Below are 22,652 nucleotides of genomic sequence, written 5' to 3'. Positions count from 1 at the left end.
TCATATTTAACCAAAATGTGAAATCCTATTGACTCTGCGGCACCAATCCTGTTAATTTACACATCACAGCCCACCAGAAGTAGTATGGAATAAATGACGTTAGAAATGGACAGTTTAATTTGCTACACAAGGTATCGGTTGCGGGGTCCAGCACTGGTATTTACATTTACTGGATTGAGGATGACCCAAAGCCCCAGTGCATTATTTGCCAGCTGGTTTTGTCAAACGAACCTCTTAAACCTGCAAAACTGAGACGCCATTTATCTACAGCAGAATGTGAAAAAAAAAATTACTTTTTTAAACAAAAGAAACAGGGACATTGCCATCAGCAACTTTCAATGTGTAAAATGACAACATTCCTCGATGATCTGGTAGCGAAAATTCAAGCCCAGGAATTTCATTAAGTTAAGTATGTTATATAAATACTTTACTTTCTACATGTACTTATACACATACACAGAAAACATGATACACATAAAACGCTGGGAACCACGGAGCTAGACCCCAGCATCAATCTGGGGAACGGCTATCCCGGCAGATGTGAAAGTGCTGTGTTCTCTGCACTACTTAGCCTCTGGTTCTTTTCAGACCACAGTTGGAATGTCTGAAGGGATAGCCAGTGCTAGGCAAATGTCTGAATATCATGTAAAAGGGCAGGTCAATTCCTAAGGCTGTGGCTTTTCCAAACAACTCTGTTTGATGCGAAGTGGGGAAAAAAATAAATAAAAAAAACCTTGTATTTTCCTTCTCCGTGCACCGAGAGGACGTTGCTGCCCTTTCTTTAACCTATTTTTTGGCTTGTATTTTCATGCTCCACAAATGTCATACAGCAACTACTGCTCTGTACTCCTAACTCTGCTCATTGAGACCCACATTATCATAATTGTAGATCACTATTTGCATGCGTTGAGTAATTTGGATTGCACCTAAGCTTACATAGGGCGCAGTGCAAAATAGTTGCCAGGCCGCATGCAATCTGAAGTTTGTATCCGCAATTATTTGCACTGCACCTATACTTACATCACATAAGCAGACACGATTTTCTGTTTTATTTTGATAGTGATTATAACATTGGTAATAACAAACATTAAACCATTAAAAACACAGACTTTACTGACAAAAACAGCTGTGCACACACGTTATTGTCTTTATGCTGAACAGAACAGTAACAAACACAATATTATTTAATAAACATAATGAACTTGTGAATTTGTACAATACAGGTCCCCCACACTGGAAATCAGATTACCATAGTTACATTACTGGTAAACATGCATTACATCACCGAGTCTGCAAAACAAACATGTTTAAGGCACACTATTTCCACCACAATAAACAAATGAAAGACCTCTGTTGTAATACACCTGCTTTTGCTTTCTACAGTGCATGTGCTATGAGATACAAAAAAAAAAAAACAGACACATTGAAAAACTGATTAACAGATTACTCAGGGATCATCTGTGTTTGGCAGCCATTCTGGATTGGTTGGAGTTGACAAGCTCTTCACATGGCAATGGTTGATGCTGAAAATGAAATACCAGCAAATGGTTTTAAATCACATTCACACACACACACCCAACCCCTGGTAAAGAGCAGGTCTCACCATACTCCATAAAATACTGTAAAAATTAAATTGCATATTTATTCATACAGTCTTTCAATACATGTAACTTTTGTTTAACAATTATGAATAAAGACAATTCTCTCATCTATTTCCTCTATATACACATTTTAGTATTCTTTGGCTTGTGCTCATGTGTACACTGCTTTGTTGTCTGTTTGTTATATTTTTATTGCACACACTAATCACTTCTTTTTGGCCATGCTGGGTTAAGTACTTCCTGATCTATGAAAAAATAATGTACTTTACAGGAATTTTACAGCAAACGCAGGTGGCAGGCAAGAACAAATAAAAGCCTAAATCAATCTATGTACATGTAGATATATGTGTGCATAGAGATAGATATAGATATATCTATATAGATATATCTATATAGATATATCTATATAGATATATCTATATAGATATATCTATATAGATATATCTATATCTATCTATCTATCTACATACACGCATATATATTGCATGCAGTGTTTAAAATGTTAAAGATAGAAGGCTTTAAACAACTACAAGATGTGAGAAACAACTGCTGGCATTTGCAACTCGTTTGGTCCATTAACACACTGGATTGGTCCATTTGAAGTTTAAAAAAAAAATATATATTCTTTGTCAAATGTCCAGCAAAAAAAAAAAAAAAAAAAAAAAAAAAAAAACCAAACAACAAAAAAAAAAAAAAAAAGTTAAAAAAAAAACAAAAAAAAACAAAAATCTGGGCTCTGAAATTGACAGAAAAGAAAATAATTTCTCAGCTGGAACAATTAAGAACAGATGACTGATAAATTCTCTTGGCAATTGTGATGAACACCCATGTAGAAAATATAAAAAGCAGACAGAGTCCTCTTATCTTATATAGTGTGGGGAAAGTTCAGTGTCCCTTAAATAAACTGCATTTCATAATGGCTTTCACTCAACCACCACAAAAGGATGGAAAATGAAACAATACTGCTGGAAGCACAATGAATGTCAGTCAATTGCATTAATTATATTCCAAATGTTTAGATTAAGCAGTTAAACTCTCTCTTGCTGGAGAAATGACTGAAAATATGAAATAGCAGTGTACTGATTTGTAGAGTGTTTTTTTTCTTCTGTATGCAGTTGCACTGGAACAATTTTTAAAGTGGGGGTGCTGAAAGCCATCGAACAAAACTGTAACCCCTCTATGTGATGGAAGCCATGCAAAGCTGCACCCCCAGCACCTCTAGTTCCAGTGCTCTTGTCTATGTTACAAAACTGGTAAGAAACTTTGGTTCACTTCACGGTCTCGCAATAAATTGTCCAAGTGGCAGATTTGTGATTTTGTAACTGGGCCTTAAACATGTTAAGTTAAAGTTTGTTTTTAAATAAATATTGATATTCATGAAACAGATTTGAAGGCAGGCAATCAGCAAAAAAAAAAAAAAAAAAAAAAAAAAAGTTTCATGAACATCAACTTTATTTATAGCTAATGAGCAAAATAATTTTCAATTGGGCCTAATGACAGACATTTCTTGTATATGGTCTTCAACACACGTACTTCACCACTACTACCCCCCCTCCCTGTGTGTTTTAATGCAGTTGATAATTTCCTTGTACAATTTCTCCTTTGCATACCCATTTGGTTTACATTCATAATTTAAACAAAAATATGAAGATATTTTCAATTTGCTTGGTCCATGGAAGACAAAGTAACTCTGCCTGTCGGTCATGTTCAGTTGAAGGTTGTCAGCAAGCCCTACATCATGTGAGGTTACACAATTGATTTCTGGTAAATCAGGATGTCCTTTGCAACCATAAATAACCTTTAATTTACACATTTTTGTATTGAACCATATGTTATAAAAAAGGCATGATTCTAAAGTAGTAGCATTTAAGATCTTGGCAAAAGTGATGCACAACTGCTAGATAAAAATAAATTATATATATTAAAAAAAATCTCAAAACATAGGCTTCCTGGAGCTTCCGGCAAATAAAAATAATGCAGCGACAGTTGGCAAAGCAGCAGCGGCTCTGTGAATAATCAGGATTGGGATGTGAAGTAATGCAGTAATGCCAAGAGCTTCCTGTGTGGTGGCTCGAGTTCCAGGAGTGGAAAACCTAAGAGTTAGAATCCTGTTAAATGAAAATGTACATTTAGCATATACATATACGACTGGTATTAAAATTGCCTTGACATGCTGCCTGTTGTAAAGACCTCATGTTCATAAGAAGCCCAGAATACTATTATGACTAGAGAGGCAGACGTGCCAATCATTAGATATTCCGGCTACCAAGTTCTTACAGCTATTTTGTATGAATGCAGCAACTTCCTTACCAACAATATACAAATGCACATTAAGATAGAACATTAAAACCTTATGCAAGCTTTGATTTTTACCAGTTACTATTAATTACAGAAAAAAAAAAAAAAACTTCCACATTGAAAAAGAGGGTTCATATTGTATCTTATACTGGGATATCAAGGAAACACTCATTAGGAATGTTATGTTCATTAGCTTGGGGGGTGCAGAAGTATGATGAAGAATGGGTTGCAAAGCACACATTGGTGCTGTGGAAGTGAAGCAGAACTCCAACAACTCAGCTGGAACACTATGGGAGGTGTAAGAATGCAGCTATCAAGCTGGAATGGAAAAAAAAATGAAACAAACACATGCACACACTTGGAGGTTGCTGTACATAAAAGTACTATGAAAATCGAGATATGCAAATTAAGCCTTTACCTTTACCGAAGGTCTGGGATTTAGTCCTAGAAATGAACCGACTGTGTTGTTCTCCTTAGACTCAAAGAAAGCCTCATAATCCTGGAACAAAAAATGTCCCAAAGGTCAACATGCTTTATTTAGAGGAAATTAAATATCAAGTAAAACTCCAGGCCAATTACTGTATACACTGACCAAAAATGTAACTTCTATAATATCACTGCTATCAAATTTCATGTTCTCAAACGAAGGCTTCATTTGTATATCTGGTGCGACATTTAGAAGATACAAAATAATTAATATTTTCTCATTATTATTTAAGCATAAAAGACTACCAAAGCTTCTCTAATCTCATTTTATTCATATGGTTTAAATAAATTGAAGTTCATGCTATACAGATTTTTATCTAAAGACAAAATAGAGTATTGTCAATATTTCTAAATAAGACACCCAAAAAGGACAATTTAATACATTGTGAATGTGTAAAAGCCACAGCATCCCCAGTCTATCCCATCATTTATCATCTGTAAATACTGTGCATGGGTTGACACCAGATTACACTTTATCAACTGTACTTCTCAGGGGTCTCCCTATAGTAAATACCTACAGTGGACATCACACCTGTACAGCAATTCTGTCTGTGGTGTTCAATGTAGAAAAAGAAGTGTGCACATTTATAAACTGAATATTTGTATGATAACTTGTTAGGCATGCTGAACCGAACTAAAGTAAGCAGTGTGGTTTGCAAAAAAAAAAAAAAAACATAACAGGAGCAAATGAGCTTGTAATGCAAAGCCACTGACCCAGTTAATACATTTTTTTTTTTTTTTTTATAAATACTTCTGGAGCATAGATAGAAGCACACACGCACACAAAGTTTTTATTGAAAAAGGAGGGTTTCTAGCTTATGTAGTGATTAAAATGAATTCAAGGTTTGAATTAAAGTTAAACGTTGAAAGAGTAAATAGCGGGGTTCCTAAATATATTGTGTTGTATGTTCCCATGTGTTGCTACATCTGTTTAAATAACATACATGTAATTTCTCTTTCCATTGCTAACATCCTGATAACTTTTTACACTAATAAAACTTAAGTCTGTTGTTTCAAAGCACTTTTCTACCCTCAATCACTGCAGGAAGAGTGAAAAAAAACAAACAAAAGACTGAAAATGTTGTGTTACCTGTCTGACAATGTGGGCACTAATCTGTAAACGATCAATGATCTACAGCGGACATTTTGAAAATAACTTTTAAAGTGTAAGAAGTCAGGATGTTAACAATGAAAAGAAAAATGGCAGGTATATTATTTAAACAGTTGTAGCACCATGTGGGGTCTTTAAGCTCTTCAAAAATTACAGAAGTGAGTTAAGACACAACTCATTTGCTGCACTCTGCTAGTGCATTTAAGATGCATGCAATTGGCCTTAATCCCTAGAATGTAAGTTTCTGCATGGATCTGGCAGGTCCAATTAATACTGATAAATTAAATTAAAAGCACTGTTCGTCAATTGCCCCCACTTTAGATGTAATCATGTAGCAAAATAATTTCAACATCAACATTGGTTAAAGTAAAATCCAAAAGGGGGAGCATTCCGAGTTTTCATTATTCCGATGATGATTAATCCACAATATTCATACTATCAGTGCATTTTGTATGATGTTTACCCCCATTCCTCAAGGTACAGTAGTGTACGGGAACATGCCAAGAACATTTTATAAATTGAATAAATGCCACTAAATTATGTACTCATTCCTCAACTGAAGAGGTTTACGGGTTATGCTTATCTGTTGCACCTTTACTTTTTAAATATAACCTCATTGTTGAGCAAAATATATTACACTGAAAGGCAGACATTCAGCCTCACTGGAAATCTATGTCAATGCAGAGATATGTGGTGTTGCTGACCATAACTGTTTTTGACACACATTGATCAGTTACACCAGTCAGGGACATTTTGTAGGATGTCTGGAGTCCGATATTTATAACCAATGTATATTTTATTGAATTCACTGCTGTTACCATCTAGATTGCTGCACATAAATATGCTAGGGTAAGCGGCTTAAGAATAGCTGAATTTCGTTTATTGCTTAAACAGACCAATATTGAGAACTTTGAAGTAATATTTCTAATTTTTTTTTCTTAATTTGTAAAAAGACAATGGAGTCATCAGTCAATTTGGTTACGAATTAATTTTCAAGAAGAAAATTCTCAGAAAAAAATTACTTGTCACTTCCAAACTGAGGTAATTCTGTGGAATTACGTTCTCCGATTTCAGAGTACGACAGCATGTCAAGCAATCGTCTGTCAATAGCCACAGTATCCTCGGGTACCTCTAACAAGATTCAGAATGACTTAATCTCTTTGGCGTCTCAGGTTCTGCTAGATGCAATAAAAGCAGAAGTACAGGGAGCCAGGTACGAAGCTGTACTGGGAGATTAAAACGCCTGACGATGGAAACGCAGCTCAGCTGGCTTGTGTTTTCAGGTATGCGAGAGAAAGGTTGTTCTGTGAAAATGCATTACATTTACTAAAATAATAATAAAAATGTTTTTAAAATAGACCAAATTCCCATTGAGCTTATTTATTTATAGATTTTACTATGGAGGACAGTCGCTATAAGATTGTTACCTTTATTAAATGAGGACAAATGAGTCTACCAGTTAATCAACTAATGCCCATAAATGAACCGATCAAAACATTAAACGTAATATACAGGGTGAAAAGAATGTAAAGTTTACCACATCAACGCACTATATCTCAAAACAGTAGGTCATAGGATGCTGAAATTGCATACGTTTAAGGGAAACATGGGGACGCAAATGCCACAGTTATTCATTTTTGTTACTAGGGGGTGCCACTGTGGCTACTGCCACACGTTTCCATACTACAGTACTGTGGGTAGAAATAGTTCTGTCAAGTGCGCAGAGAAACAACTGGTCAAGTTTTTTTTGGTCAAGCGTGTACTATGGTAGGCTTACAGCACAATTAAAAAAAAAAAAACACAACCAAAACAGCTTGAAAACATGGTTTTAAAATGAACAATAAATGCAAAAAGTATCAGCTTTATCAAAAAATATTTATTGTTCACTCTGAAACTTGTATATTGGTAAGCATGGACAAACGATAGAAAATAACCAGCAAAGCCTCTTCATTGCAAAACAACCATATGAAAGTGTTAATACGAACAAAGGCAAACCTGTAAATACAGGAAAATAAGTTTATACTGTGGGCTCACAACTCACTCAAATCCTTAAATAAAAAAATGTAATAATGGCATTAACAAAACTTTATACATTGTGTACCTTAATTTAAGTACTTATTACTCATCCCAAGGGTCACTTAACAGTTCATTACACTGAAGCACCTCCTCATCTTCGATGTCAATGACTGTTGCCTGTGCCTTCTTGCGCTCCAGTGACAGTAGCTCCCCTTCTTTAAAACATTGAATCTGGTCATCTTCGCATCCATGCAGAGCTGTAGCGAGTCCATAAGCTTTGAATGACTTTCACATGCTCCCCGTTTAACTTATATTATATTACTCACAACCCGCTGTTTAAAAGAGACCCAGCATTTACTTGCAATACTTCCCAGTAGCCCCAGCACCTATTGGAGACCAGCAAGACCCCCCCCCACTTTACACACCATACTCCACACTGTTAAGGGGAAAAAAGTTAATACTTGGTGGAACCACCTTTAGCAGCAATTACAGCTGCGAGTCTGTTGGGATAGGTGTCTACCAACTTTGTCAAATATTGCCAAATCTAGGTGTGCATTCTTATTTACAAAACTGTTCAAGCTTTGTCAAATTCCTTGGGGAGCACTGATGGACAGCAATCTTCAAATCATGCCACAAATTTGACTGGATTTAGGTTGGGGCTCTGACTGGGCCACTCAAGGACATTGACCTTTTTGTTCCTTAGCCACTCCAGTATAGCTTTGGGTCGTTGTTATGCTGAAAGGTGAACTTCCATCCCAGTTTCAGCTTTCTTGCTGAGGGCAGCAGGCTTTCCTCAAGGACTTCTCTGTACTTTGCTCCATTCATTTTCCCTTCTATCCTGCCAAGTGTCCCAGTCTCTGCCGATGAGAAACATCCCCATAACATGATGCTGCCACCACCATGCTTCACAGTAGGGATGCTGTTCTTTGGGTGATGCGTTGTTAGGTTTGCGGCAAATAGAATGCTTTGCATTTAGACAAAAAGTTCAATTTTAGTTTCGTCAGTTTTTTTGCATACTTCAAAACAAGATTCAGGGTGGGCTTTGAGTAATGGCTTCCTTCTTGCCACCCTACCATACAGGCCAGATTTGTGGAGTGCTTGGGATATTGTTGTCACATGCACACTTTGACCAGTCTTGGCCATAAAAGCCTGTAGCTCTTCAAAGATGTCATTGGCCTCTTGGTAGCCTCTCTGATCAGTCTCCTTCTTGCTCGTCATCCTTAATCTTCTTGACTGTGCTCCAAGGCCTTTGATATTTTTTTTTTTTTATACCCATCCCCGGATCTGTGCCTTTCAACAAATTTTGTCCCAGAGTCTTGGTACTCATGGTTGAGTCTTTGCTTTGAAATGCACTACCCAACCTACAGGAACAGGTGGATTAATCTTGAAATCATGTGAATCACTACAATTTAAACACAGGTGGAGACCACTTAACTTGGTGTGTGATTTTGAAGGCGATTGGTTACATCTGAGCTAATTTAGTATTGCTTTTACAAGGGCGGTGGACACTTATCCAACCAAGCGATTTCAATATTTTTAATTAATTTTCTACAGATTTCTGGAATCTTTTTTCACTTTGAAGTTGTCGGGTAGGATGTGTAGATAAATGAAAAAAGCTATTTTAATGCATTTTAAAGGGTGTGTAGACTTTCTATAGGCACTGCACATACAGGGGTTTTTAAATCAATTAATTAATCAATTACTCATGCCTGTGGGTGTTGATCAATTAAATATCATTCATCGATTAATCTAGTCTACCCATGTATTGTAGCAAAAGGCAGTGCATGATAAAAGAAATCTACCAAGAGTGTACTTGAAAAGAAGAAGGCAAATGGGTTACATTGAGAGACACCCAACATTTTTACATCACTCAGAACAGTGTTTTCCAGAAGTTATTAGGGGGACGCCAAGACCTGACTGGAAAATCTCCCCTCCCCCACCCCCCTGACGATTGTAAAAGCTCAATGGTAAATGGCAGACTTGGTGGATCTCTAGCATGATTGACTCGATCACCTATCCAGGCAGGGACCACATTAAACCTGACCAACCCCCGTCCACAGAGCTTGCATCGTAAACCTATCATAGCTCAGCACCTCTATTGGTCAGACCTCCTTCATTAGAAAGTGCAGCGGCGGCGCATTATAATATCAAATACATTTGGTTATATAAATTAGGCATGCTTTGAGTTTTAATTCGGTTTGTCTTGTCACCAATATTAAAGCTGGTCTAATTAGCTTACAGTATTAGATAGATTATTGGACTTGAAACAAGGCTTTGCATTAAAAGGGGCTGTGTAAAGATGGTCACGTTAAAATAATGTAAAATGTCTAGGCCCATGTGACATTCATCCTGAAGAGAAAGTATTTAAACAATTTTACTACTTCAAAACTTCTAAGATACAAGATTAGATGCATTGCTAAAGAAACTGGAACAGGGAATGCTAATTAAATGGTTTTCTAAACTGCGATTGCACTCCTAGATAACAATAATTTGCAATGATTATGCGGAGGCTGACAATAAAAAGGACATGCCAATGCTGCTGTTCACAGCTGGGTTCCCTGCTGGTAATATGAAAGCCAATGTATTTGACAATTATAGCTGGAAGATAAAGGGGAATGGATATAAAATGACTGCACTTATGACAATGCTTTAGGAGTAGGAATGTGTAGTTATTTTTACAATATAAAAAAGTACACATTTTTGTAAGTAAGCACTTTACTGTTCAGCTCCTCTTATCTCATTTTTAAGTTTAAAAGAAAGCCTTTAGATTTGGCATCAGACCAGAGTTAGTAATGAGGCAGAACGGGGATGAGTCACTGCCTTTATTATCCAGAGAGTGAACCATAAGAATGAAAAGAGTCAGCGACAGCAGTGTCTTATTACCCGTGTGTGTTTTGCAGAAAAGGGCATACCAGCACTTGCCAACACAGGAATGAACTTACCCCACAGTAGTGTTCATCATTGAATATCTGTGGTGGGAGCGGGTTCCCCTTAGCTGGAAGCCTCTCTTTGGGTATGTGTTTATACATCCACAGTCTCTGGTCCTCCAGCATGGTTATATCAACCTCTTCAAACTCAATCCTGTTGGCCTCCAGGAACCCCACCACATCCTGTTGGGTTTTCTTGATCTAAAACAGCAGAAAGCAGTCAAAAGCAGTCTACAGAAAACCACACTAGATGCAAACGCGACCACTGATTTCCAAACACAGGTACGAAGAAAGAAATGCTATACATCCCATTACATTTGTAATGTAATCTTTGGCTAAAAGTACATTTTTTTTTTTTTTTTATTAGTATGAAAATTCCAGAATTTAATTGCATTAAAAAAATGACGTTACCCCAACAGGCTGTAGTCGCACTGGCACTGCATTGCACTGCAGTTAGCCAAAGCATTGCAGAAGTCTTAAGGAAGGAATCAAAACACTCCACACAAATTGTACATACCACCATGCATTGTAATGATCTGGTTTAGTAAATTACATTAACCTGGATTTAATTTGACTTACATTATGGGCAATTTAGACTGCCTTTTATACTTTCCAATCTCTCTGGAATTTCTGCGTGGTCTCATACAGTACCTTGCTATTAAAAGTTTTGGTGTAAAGTGATACGCCTGAAACTAGCCTAGTTTCATTTGAATTAAAACTGTGTATGGTCCAAATAATGTAGCTTTCAGTCATGAATGAAAACAGATGTGTCGTTTTCAGCATTGGAGGTAAACTACCAAAAATGGACGACAAGCAAAAAAAAAAAAAAAAAAAAAAGCAAAGTATATTTCGTATGAGGATCGTGTGAAGAAATTTCCCAAAGAAAGTTTATATACAGATGGAGGTAAATTGTTTTGCACATATTGTAATTTAAGAGAACATAACAAAAAACAGCTTTCAGAAAACAAACTTGAAAGTCAGCGCAGACAAAAAGTATTCCTGTAAGTTGTAGCCCAGTTAAAATCAGTACTACAAGTAGGATCTAGCACAGCCACATCGCTTCAAACAACCTGCTGCTTACTTTTTAAACTAGTTACAATTTTAGACACGAATTAGGCACGTTTTCTTTTGGACTCTGTACTAAAAAGAAATGACAACAAATGTGCTGCATATATGGCCTTTACTAAAAGAATGCCAGATGCCCATAGGTAACTGAGCTTTGTGACAGTTTCTAATCACTTGCTACATCTGTATAGCTTGGCAAAGGTATGCCTTACACTTCCAACCAATTCAGTGGATGCAGAACATGCCATCTCAATAGTCTTCACACCAGAGACACAATGTTGCTGCGGGGATGTTGCATGCTTGACATCAGTTTTGGTAAGGAACTGAGTACCACCATTTTTAGGATTTTATAGTGCTCTGAAATACCATCTACTTCGGTTTATTTAATGTTTAAAACAGGTCAGCGAAATGTCCACAAAATTCAAATTTTTACTCCTTAAGCAACCTGGGGAAAATATGTAAATTCTCTGTGATTTAAGTAGACCAAGCTATAACCACAGTACTACTGTAGCAAGGGCAGGTGATGTAGTCTGATCCCTGGGTTTAATTGGAGGAGCAAATCAAACCCTCCTGTCCTCTGCTGAAGGCCTACTATGTGCGATTATGAGTGAATTGTGGAATAATGGAAATTGCATTATTCAGTTTTGCATCCAATTTTCTTGATTTTAAAAAGGACCCGAAAAAAAAATCATAACTGTAGGAACCTTTAAAAAACACACAATATATTTAAATACAGCTGTTATATCATCTTATTATGAGCTCTTGGTGCTTGTCTTGTGCAGGCATTTTTAAAAAGGTAGAATACAGTAAGTATGTTGAGTTCAAGCAATTTGACTTGAGACAAATGCAGTACTTAATTGAAAAATATTACAGTGAAATATGACCTACGAATTCGTCCTAGTATTATTACTAATACTTGGAGTCCTGCGTTCTTTGCAAATGCGAAATAAAACTAAATGTAACATACAACGAAATGCAAATATAAAACAAAAAAACATTATAAAGCAAACAGAGCGACATTTATAAATTAGGAGGTTTATACAGAAAATACTTTAAATACTTGCAATCGTAGTTGTCACACTGGCATGCTCTACCCAGGCTGGAATCTACCTAGGTCAGGACCTGGTGTCATGTGGGTCGGCTACACGATTTCACACCGCTTTTCATAAAGCAAGGTTGACCTGGGTGATAGACGCAAGTACACAACACGTGTATCATTGCCCCAGAAACAGCTTGTTACAGACGCTTCCATCCAAGCTTCTCTGGATTGAACAGTCAGCCCAAATGTTGATTAGAGCAAATATTTCTTCATCCCTGCTGCAATCCAGCTCACAGTGTGTCTCAAGCAACAAAAATATGGCTAAACAAAAATGCTTCTTTTGGAAGTGAAACCTTCAAAACAGGCGTGGCCGTTTGCGTGAAGGTTTACAGACAGTCGTCATACATTTTGTCTCGCTCAACCCGGGTCAAATCGTGTCGACCCACATCCTGTCGTGGGTCGCTGTGACCCAGGTACACTGTTTCACACTGCGCAGGATTGTGACCCAGGTACGAGGGTGCGTGAACTATGCATCAGCTTCAGAGTCACTTGCAACAACGTCTCACCCAAAAGACAGAGCCCAAGAAGGCTATATTAATGTTGTATAAAATGCATTTTTTTAAAATACACTAGCAGTGTGCAACAGTTACATGTATTAGAATAAACTATGAACAGCTACGGTTTTATTTTCTCTGCAGGCTAGTGGAGAAATGCATTAAGAGAGCAAAAATATTAAGCATATGAAAAAGTGTCAGTCAGAATGCCATTTTTCTGCCTCCCCCATTTGTTTTGTCCACTGGACTCCACCAATACTAAATATCACAAACTTAATTCACATCAAGCAATATGACTTGACATGACCAAGATGGGATAAAATACAGTAGGGTGGTCATATAACCAATAGTTAGTTATTGTAGACATATTTCCATTTGTAAGGAAACAGAGTACAGAAAGAAATCATTTTTGTTGAAGACATTACTGGCAATAATATCCAAATTATATCATACAACTGTTCACTACCATGAAATCCTAAAATATCTTGAGCATATCAACCCTTGGCAGATGATGTAAAACCAGGTGAACAGAGACAGGCAGTTACAACTCCTTTACTCTGTGTGCCAAAGCTGGGTCAATATTTATTTTCTTAAGCTTTTGAACTGTTCTGCAGATGTACATTTAAATGTACAGCACTGTATGATGTCTTGGCATTAAAGGCAGCGACTGCAAATTTAATCTTGTTTTTGTTGGCCTAAAGTTTTTGCCTCACCTACAAATTTAGGATTGAGACAAAAAACTCTATAAAACACAATTTAGATCTGTTGTTTAACTACACTCAGGGAATTATGCACAGAAAAAAAATCTAAATTATGCAAAATGCTGCAGTACCTCTGTACAAGTATGTGCAAAGTATTGTTCAGTTGTATTGGGTTCTCATACTGGATATCAAAATACTAGCATAAGAAAAAAAAATTAACAAAGTCTTTCTAAATTCCAAGATTGAAATAAAGGAACACCAGCTCTTTCAGTTTGTCTTCCAAAAGAGAACGCTTCCAAAATCAGACAGGACAAGACTATAGAGAGAGTTGCTGCGCTCAGAATCAGCTGCATTTGTTACTGCATTTATGTATCTGAAAGAATGTTTTCCCAATTAGGAAGACTGTCTGACCAAAACAAGTTGATGTCAATTTCCCCCTGGTGGTAGAGCGCTCTGAATCGCATTAGGTGCCACCTTCACAGTGTACAAAGAAAAAAGCAATAAACATCTTTTACTCTTTTGCCAATATATTGGCAACGTGGGACCTTTGTCGTGGCATTTTCTGGCAAAATCGATCAATGTTCCCTTTATCCTCAGTGATCCAACATGTTTCTCTATCCTACTTTGTGAACGGCGATATTATTTATTACTCGACTATGCGTGGGAATACATTTAATACATACAATTACACAGGCGCGTAATTGCGCAATTCCCTGGGGTGTACTTATGTAAAGAAACTACAAAATAATATTGCAAAAGTCTACTGGAAGCCATTATAGTAGCACAGTAGCGGTATGAAATTCAATATGTTAACATAACATTATTCAGCAGGTTTCATTTGACTTTATGAAGCCAAATTAGTTAATTTTATTAGGCAATTGTTTTTCCTCCAGAATGACAAATTGGCAAGCAATTTTCAATGGCCTTGGAAGCCTGTGTTCTTGTAGTCTAAGCTGCCTTTGAGGAATGCAAACAGATAGGAATAAACAGTCTGCCTACTGATGAAGTTAGAGCACTGTAGTAAGCAAACAATTCTGAAAAGGGACTGTGGAATACTAACGGGACTCCTATCGTCTCTGGGAAACCAACTATTACATCAGCTTTTGTTGATATTTGAAAATGTCCTCAGTGAATAAAGACAAAAAGACAGTTCTCTGTAAAATACAGACACTCATGTCTCACTTCAAGATTTGAACACAGCACAGGCATGGAATCTGGGGTTGTGGGTAATTAAAAAAAAAGTTATTTTTTTCTGTGCCCATTAGGTGCAATATGAGAAATATGAAGATGCCTTCACTTTCCCTTACCGTATAATTATTACCATGGAAACGGTTACCATGCAAGTCAAGAGGACAGAGACATTAATGTATAAGCTTTTTCCTTAATAGAAGTACCTGGAAGTATCCTTGCTGAAGGATGATTACCTTAAAAAAAAAAAATTAAAATGAGTAACTGAAACATGCAAAGGGCTGTTATAAGCGGGCATCAACTGGCAAATTAATAACTGAAGACTCCCACTAGTCCAGGCAAATTGACTTAAAATAATGTCTTGGAGAAAACTATCACTTTTCAAACAGGAAGATTACAGTTCATTTTTGCCACAGCTAGACTGAATCCTAAATTGATGATGCTATTAAGAAGTGGCTAATGAAGCTCATTAAACTCCAACACTGCATTGTCACTGCAATTTAAGTGATCCACTAGATACTTCTCATTGCTTCTTTTGTAAATTGAGTATAACGAAATTCCACATATTAATGCGAGTATATCCCCCTTTATTAAGGGCCATGCCAGTGCAAGTTCCTTTTCCGTTTCTGGAGCTTATCATTGACTGGGCAGGTGGGCGTACAAGCCACACCCACAATTCTCAAATGGTAGACCAAGGATGACATCACACCAACCACCACCATCATCACAATCTTACTACTCAGGTTCACGTTCACCTCTCAAAGCGTACACACTTTCAGCATTTGTGAAAACCAAATCCTCCCACACTCACTACTACTTATATAGGATGTTTGGGCTATAGTCTGCATGATATTACTCCTTCCACATCACAAATCACCAGCAGTCTTATTCCTCTACCTGTCAGCAGCGGTCTTCTGGGACATTAGTTATTGTTTAATGCCGAGCAACAAAGGAACGCTCCGACTAATTACTGTAGGCATATCATCTACTAGCAGGTCTGAATGTGGTTAATTAACCAACAAAAACTATCGAAACAGGGTAAGAGTTAGACAGTGTCTTGAAGATTTCTTTTTGCGATTCAAATCAAACATGGCCTTTTACTGTAAAGGTTGTTTCTCTAAAAAGCCACCAGCCATTAACTCTTTGAAAACAAACACTGGTTTAGCACCGAACCAAAAGAGATCCAATGACATGCAAACTATATTTAAATCTGAATTCCAAAATATTGACATGGAAGTGATTTTGCATTACATATTGAGCTATAGGGGTCAATTGCAACGTAACACATTTAGTCCACTTTGTGTCTAACTAGTGGATTAAGTAGGATTGGACTAAGACAGTAAACCTGCTAATCCCGATTGCAGTGTACCACAAGTTAATCACAGGTGAATCATCTGCTAAAAATCAGACTAAACAAGATCCTGATTGCAGCATCCCAAATCAGATTCACAATGATCCTGTTCAAGGGCAGGGCTCAAAATTAACGCTGGCCATGTGGCAATTGCCACAGCGCCCATCAAAATGTCTGTCTATTCACTATAATTATGGCTGCAGTTTCTTTTTGCAGCAGCAACTAGAGACGCCTGAACATATCAAATAATGAAGTGTTTGGATCCAAACAATAACAGGATTCGCGTGGTTAAGTCGCATCAGCGGGAAAAAAAACTAAAACAAGCAATGAACACCCTTTCAAGCACATGGATTTCTACCACATGTAATAATGCCATCTCAGAAAAGTGTCCTACATTTGTTTGAAATGCAAAGATTTACCATTTTTTCAAGTCAGTAGTTTAGAAAGTGTTTATTTACCGTAACTCACTTGAATATTGTTCAATGACAGTTATCCCCCTATTTAAATTTTAGTTTCTGTTTTTCAGTTAGGCATAAATGCAACACAGCGCCTGAGCATTTTGTACATTGCATGGGGAAACCATATTTGAGAGTTTAGCTTGTGTTAAACTGTGTAGAATATATGCTATTGAAATTGAACAAAAGTCCCATGGCATACCAGTAAAAGCCAATGTTTTCTGCATAGGGAGCTACGTACTTGCAAGCTCAAATCGAACCTAGGCTCATGGGTTGCTCAGTGACAACGACGTGGGGGAGGTTTCATTTCCCTGTCAGGGATCTCACTGCCTCTCGGTGCACGGCTATCCCCTGTATGCCAAGCACTGAATCTCTCTCTGCGTGGTCTCGGTTATGACAGCTGTGTTCCTCTGAACAGTGAGGCTGTTTGCCAAAAAAACTTTCTGAACCTGTGGGGCCCCTCAGGCCAGTAAACACAGGACAGTTCATACAATTAAAAGTGTGTAGGCAGCTTTTGCCAAAAATAGCATTTTCTGAACAAAAAGTTATTAAGTTAAACTGTGTTGTTTCTTTCTGTGGATAATAATTAGCTTTATACAGTATATGAATCCTAAGCAAAATAGGATAACATCCTACACTTTGGCTTTGAAGTTAGTGGCCTTGGTGCCCTCTACAGATTCACTGAACTGAAGGCCATTTTGGCCTTGCTCTTTCTTTTGCTATTGCAGAGCCCTGCAAGTGGATTAATTTAGTACTGTGAAAGATGAGCCTAACTTAATAGGTTTGCTCATCAGAAGCATTTTGTGCTTAATGTTCTGCAGAGACAGCTGCATTTTTTCCCCTGAAATGACTAGTACATGTGAACATTTATTATGTCTGCCACATTCTGGCAGTCATTATCGGTTTAACTTCTTCCGATCAGTTAAACCAATTACCGGTATCATCTGTTTGGTGGGCTGCAATCAGGATTAAGTTAGTAAAGATTTGCAGGGCTTTCTAGTCCGCAATTTATTCCACTTGATGTGGACTCAATCCCTGGTGTGCTGCAAATCGACCCGAGAAGTTTGCCTAATGCAACAAATCAAAACGATGTGTGCAAGAAAATGCTCATGAAGGATCATTTTGATGTAAATCTGACTCTTTCACCCACAATTATGAAGCTGAATAAATTCAACAGGCCTTCAAAAGTTATACCCCTCACAAGCTTTCCCTAAAACAAACACAAAAAGACAGCACGTGCAGATGTCCAGGCTGTGCATTACAGTTTCTGCTCACACTGAAGTAGGTTCTGATGACATAAAGAAAAAAAACACAAGATGTGACTAAAAAGGAGAAATGTATGGTCATGGTTATTATGATGACGATTATGGTTAGGTAAACAATGCATTTGGCAGTACATTCCACTACAGACACTAGGTTATATATCACAGTTCTGATCACAACAATGAATTAAGAGCCAGAACTGTGAAATGTATAAACAGGTTCGGCCTAGAAATGACAAAAAACACTACATACAAGCAATTATCGTGAATATGAATTTCAAGTTACCAGCAAAAAAAATATTACCAGTAATTCTTATTATCAGAAGTCAAATGCATACTGTCAGTTGACAATTACAAGTGGTAACGAGTAGATTTAAGTTATACATCATTTTTTTTTTTTTTACATAGATTTTGTAACTTCAGAGCAAGCCACGGGAACAGCCATACCTCCTTGGAAACACGCTTAGCTATCACTGCACTTTATAGGAAGGTTTTAGCAGTCAGATAGCCAACAGAGGTTATGCCAACCAAAGAACTGCCTGGATGCCCAAAAGTCAACTGCTTGCCAGGATCGCCACCTATACCATTCAAGTTTGAGAGATAGGCCGGCCAGTAGTGTCCACTTACTGCGGCAATGAAAAGAGGACGGAGTGAAGGCGTCTGCGTGAACTGTGAGAAGGCATCTCTTGGAAAATGGTCTGGTGTCAGGGAGGACTGCTAATAATCCCCTTCTGAGCACATAAAATATCAGGAGATCTCCTGAACTTGTCACACGTTCAAAGTCTGGACAAATGATGACTGGGCCAAAGTTATTTTCTCTGAAGAGTCCCCCTTCTGCTGTTTTGGAAACCGAGGTAGATTACGAGTTCAAATGTGCAAAGGAGAAAGCTACAAGTAAGACTGTCCACATCCGGGGATGGTTTTCTGCCAAAGGAACAGGATCCCTGCATATTTTACCCAAAGGGTCAGCTATGAACAAGCACTGGTACCTGAAAACAACCCAAGACCACCTCCTCCCTACAGCTCAGTACCATTTTCCCAAACTGTGATTTCTACTTCCAAGATGACAGAGCCCCTTGCCATCGAGTCAAACAAGAGAAGATCTGATTAGAAGACAACAGTACCACACCACTGCAATACTGGCCTGGAAATTCAATGGATCTCAATCCTATTGAGAATATTTGGGGTCGATAGGGCAGAAAAAAAAAAAAAAAAAAAAAAAAAAAAAAAATCAGGAAAAAAGGTCAATCATGCAATCAAAACAAACTGGAATCAAGTGTGAAGGCTGCATGGAGGAATCTCAAGAATAACTCGACCCTTCAGTGTCTCAGTGAGTCCATGCCTGACAGGATTAAGGAAGTCTTAAAACACAGTGGAATGCACTGCAAATACCAAGTACTGCTGCTATGGCTTCCTCTGTGTGTACATACATACAATGTCAATCCTAAAATTCCTAGGGTGGTGCAAAACTTTTGGCCATAGCTGTAGATTTCCTGCCTGGACTTGTCTGTAGACTTTAGACCAGTAAAAAAAAAAAAAAAAAAAAAAAAAATCAGCATACAGTTTACACAACTAATTTACAATAAAGTTACCCAACTTAGAGAAAGTCCAGAAACTAAAACTTACGGTTTTAAATGTTACCAACCAAGTGAAGTCATTGTTTGTGGTAGATGGTATCCTCTGCACATAAACACCACAGTCCATTGTATTTGCGACTCATTGATGTGCTTTGATTGCCATAAAGATCTTGTGTAATATGGCCAAAGCAAATAAAAACACCAAACATGCACAACTGAAAAGTGGTCTACAAAGCTTTGCAGCCTTATTAGCATTTGAGTGGGGAAAACAAGGTCCAAAAACCTTCAACAAACAGTGACCATTTAGAAGTCAGAGTTCTGGCTGGCTATGCATGACAAACAAGGTATCATCAGTGCAAGCTGAAGTACCCAAGGAAGGGATTGAACCAAACAAATAAACAAATTCTGCTGTGTCTTTTTCCATATGGGAGGTGTGTATTATAAAAAGAGTCACAAATTACAATAGAAAGTGGACAGATTTATTTGAAACTTATGTCCTGCATAAATACAGTTACATAAATAATCTTCCTAGATAAAAAAAAACCTTACTTGCAAATTGTGTTTTTTTTTTTTTTTTTTTTTTTTTTTTTTTTTTATTATTATGAATAATGTTAAAATAAATAAAGCTACCCATCTGCAAACAGTTTAGAAAGTACTACAGGTTTTTTTTTTTTTTTTTTGTTTTTTTTTTTTTAATTAATGCAGCAACAAGGTTTCTGGGAATTACTGTAACAATTATGTTTCGTAATGGGCGTGTCTAGCAGTGCATTGACTTGAACAACGCTATGTTAATCGGGTTTAAATTTGCTATATGGATTTTTAATTTTGCTAACATTACTTTTCTAATCCGTTCTGCGAGTAAAATCAGCAATTAGGTAAATTACATGAATTATAAATATTACAGAATTATTATTTGGTGTGTCACTTTATTCTGAGGCATAACAGATTGTACTTTTTTTCAAATGGCTTCCTGAAACTCACAGGTTACTGTGCTGGAATCAACCCAAAGTACACACAGGTGCACTGCAGCCGCTGTTACAGGCAGTGTTTGCTTAGGTATTGAACACACCTTCGGTTCGTATCAGCTGAGCTTGTTTAAACAGTAAGAGCCAAGGTAAAATGTTATGACCTAATCAGCTTGTCCAAAAGGCATTGAACTTTGATGTATGTCAATAAAGTATAACAAATACCGTTTGTGTAATCGGTTACTAAGTTTTGACAATAATACAAATGTCTGTCTATTATATGTATTACATTATTTTGCAGAAATTTCTGTCTAACAATAGTTCTGAAAATAGACTTATCAACTGAATTAGTTTCAAACACGTTAATATTAAAAAAGATATTACTATATGCATTTTAAATAATCACGCCGTACTTTTAAATCTGTTGTTTCCAACCAACAACCGAGAATTGATAAATGAAAATGACGTCATTTCCATCTTTTTTTTTCCCCCTCTCCCATACAATAATAAACATTTAGAAAACAACCAAAATATAAAGTAAACAGAATAAAAGAAAACAGTTCAATATTAAAACGAGCTTTGTCAAACGACTAAAGAGACAGGGTGTAACAGACCAAGAGGGAAAATGCTAGTGGAAAAACACATTTAAGCTTTGACGATCCTAAAGGTGCAACCCTCATAATATGAAGTACTTACTAAAACTAACGAAACCATTGGCACAGGTTGTTTGATGATTTAAATTATCAGTTGCACCATTTTCCCACCTGTCGAAAGAATTCTAGTTTTACGCTAAACTAATTTTGCTATGTTCAATTTGTTTAGATCGCCAACTGAATAATCTGCTGCAGAAAACCAGTTACATAAACAAGAGATTCGCCGCTATGAATTACTATGAATAGGAAGTAAAGGCGACGTGACTCCATGTAGATCACTGTCTGTTTGCAATCATGTGTATCAATACTTCCGCGGTAAATCACCAGTAATTGAAAATATCAATGCTGAAACCACAGTGCAGTACTTACCAAAACAGAGCTAGTTGACGAAGCGATAAAAACTCTAATTACCATCCTAATATTTCTTACAGCAACGTTTTAAAAAGCTGTGTATTTGATAAGGTTCGTTAAAAAAGCAAATGTCCTGTTTTCCTTTCCGCAAGTCCTTATAATAAAGTGAACGCGCCAGCCAATTGTTTATATAGCATTAAGATAATGAGATAATCTCCCCTCTCGTCCACTCCCCCAGCAGGCACCAAAAGGTCTTTACAGTGATCAAGCTCGTCTCAGACCTGAATTGAGGTATTGCAGTCACGTGACCTCATCAGGCTACGCCGCTCTGCCACTGGCGGTCAAAACACAAGTCGGCGAATGCAGAAACAGTATTCCTCACCAAAATGTAATGTATTTGCAACCACTGAGCACATTTATCCTTTTCAAGCACATGCATTATAGCTATAATTATATGTGGTTGGTACTTGGAATCGATGACCCCTACTGTACGCACACGGTGTTACCCTGAAAGACGTTTCTTTTTTCCTTTTAAGATCACTTTACTTACACGTTACGAATTAAGGAAAAAAGCTTTGTTCTATGAATCGTCAGTGACGAATCTAGATTTTTTTTTTTTTTCCTGTAAAATCAACTGCAGCGAGTGACAGCTGAACGGTTAAGCTAAGAGATTGTACTTGTTCTCCACTGTGAAACAATGAGCACAGCATTAACAAGTGTTAAGATGCGTGTATAACGATTTCTGTTATTTTCAAATAGCCTAAAATTACATGTAGATTAATTAAGTTTTCATTATTGTGCATTTAAATATATAAACTGTGTTTTTAGTAATTTCATATTGAAAATAATGAATGTAGCATATGCATTGCGTTAACTGAAGTCATTTTATGTAAGAACTGGGAATACCAACCGGCTTAACCTTTATCAGCTTTAAGTTTAAATATTTCTGAAAAATCGGTTATACAATTACGTGTGTTACACTAATAACAGTCGGAGTAGTGTAACATTAATAATAATAATAATAATAATAATAATAATAATAATAATTATAA

General features: G+C 37.0%; 1 protein-coding gene across 3 annotated transcripts; it reads right to left on the bottom strand.

The window, feature by feature from the left end:
- Positions 1 to 1,035: 1,035 nt before the first annotated feature.
- LOC121315856 (SH3 domain-binding glutamic acid-rich-like protein 2-B) lies at positions 1,036 to 21,936 on the bottom strand. Of its 3 annotated transcripts, none has more exons than XM_041250358.1 (4): positions 21,619 to 21,923; positions 10,455 to 10,640; positions 4,318 to 4,398; positions 1,036 to 1,523 (listed from the first exon to the last, which is right to left on the bottom strand). In XM_041250358.1, exons 1-4 carry the CDS (start codon positions 21,661 to 21,663, stop codon positions 1,455 to 1,457), a joined length of 381 nt encoding a protein of 126 aa, XP_041106292.1. In that variant the 5' UTR covers positions 21,664 to 21,923; the 3' UTR covers positions 1,036 to 1,454. The 3 variants fall into 3 exon arrangements, with proteins under 3 accessions (XP_041106292.1, XP_041106291.1, XP_041106293.1); XM_041250357.1 differs by lacking the exon at positions 1,036 to 1,523 and adding an exon at positions 2,333 to 3,694 and having other exon boundaries at positions 21,619 to 21,936; XM_041250359.1 differs by lacking the exon at positions 1,036 to 1,523 and adding an exon at positions 3,603 to 3,709 and having other exon boundaries at positions 21,619 to 21,891.
- Between the last annotated feature and the right edge of the window lie 716 nt (positions 21,937 to 22,652).

Source organism: Polyodon spathula, chromosome 5 (genome assembly GCF_017654505.1).
Source record: "Polyodon spathula isolate WHYD16114869_AA chromosome 5, ASM1765450v1, whole genome shotgun sequence".
Taxonomy (NCBI): domain Eukaryota; kingdom Metazoa; phylum Chordata; class Actinopteri; order Acipenseriformes; family Polyodontidae; genus Polyodon; species Polyodon spathula.
This window is presented reverse-complemented; position numbering and strand designations above follow the sequence as displayed.

Coding starts and splice junctions, on each gene's coding strand:
- LOC121315856 (XM_041250357.1), bottom strand. CDS start 21,663: ATGGTAATTAGAGTTTTTATCGCTTCGTCAACTAGCTCTGTTTTG. Junction 10,641..21,618: donor CGTCAACTAGCTCTGTTTTG/GTAAGTACTGCA, acceptor CTGCTGTTTTAG/ATCAAGAAAACCCAACAGGA. Junction 3,695..4,317: donor ATCCCAGACCTTCGGTAAAG/GTAAAGGCTTAA, acceptor TCTAACTCTTAG/GTTTTCCACTCCTGGAACTC.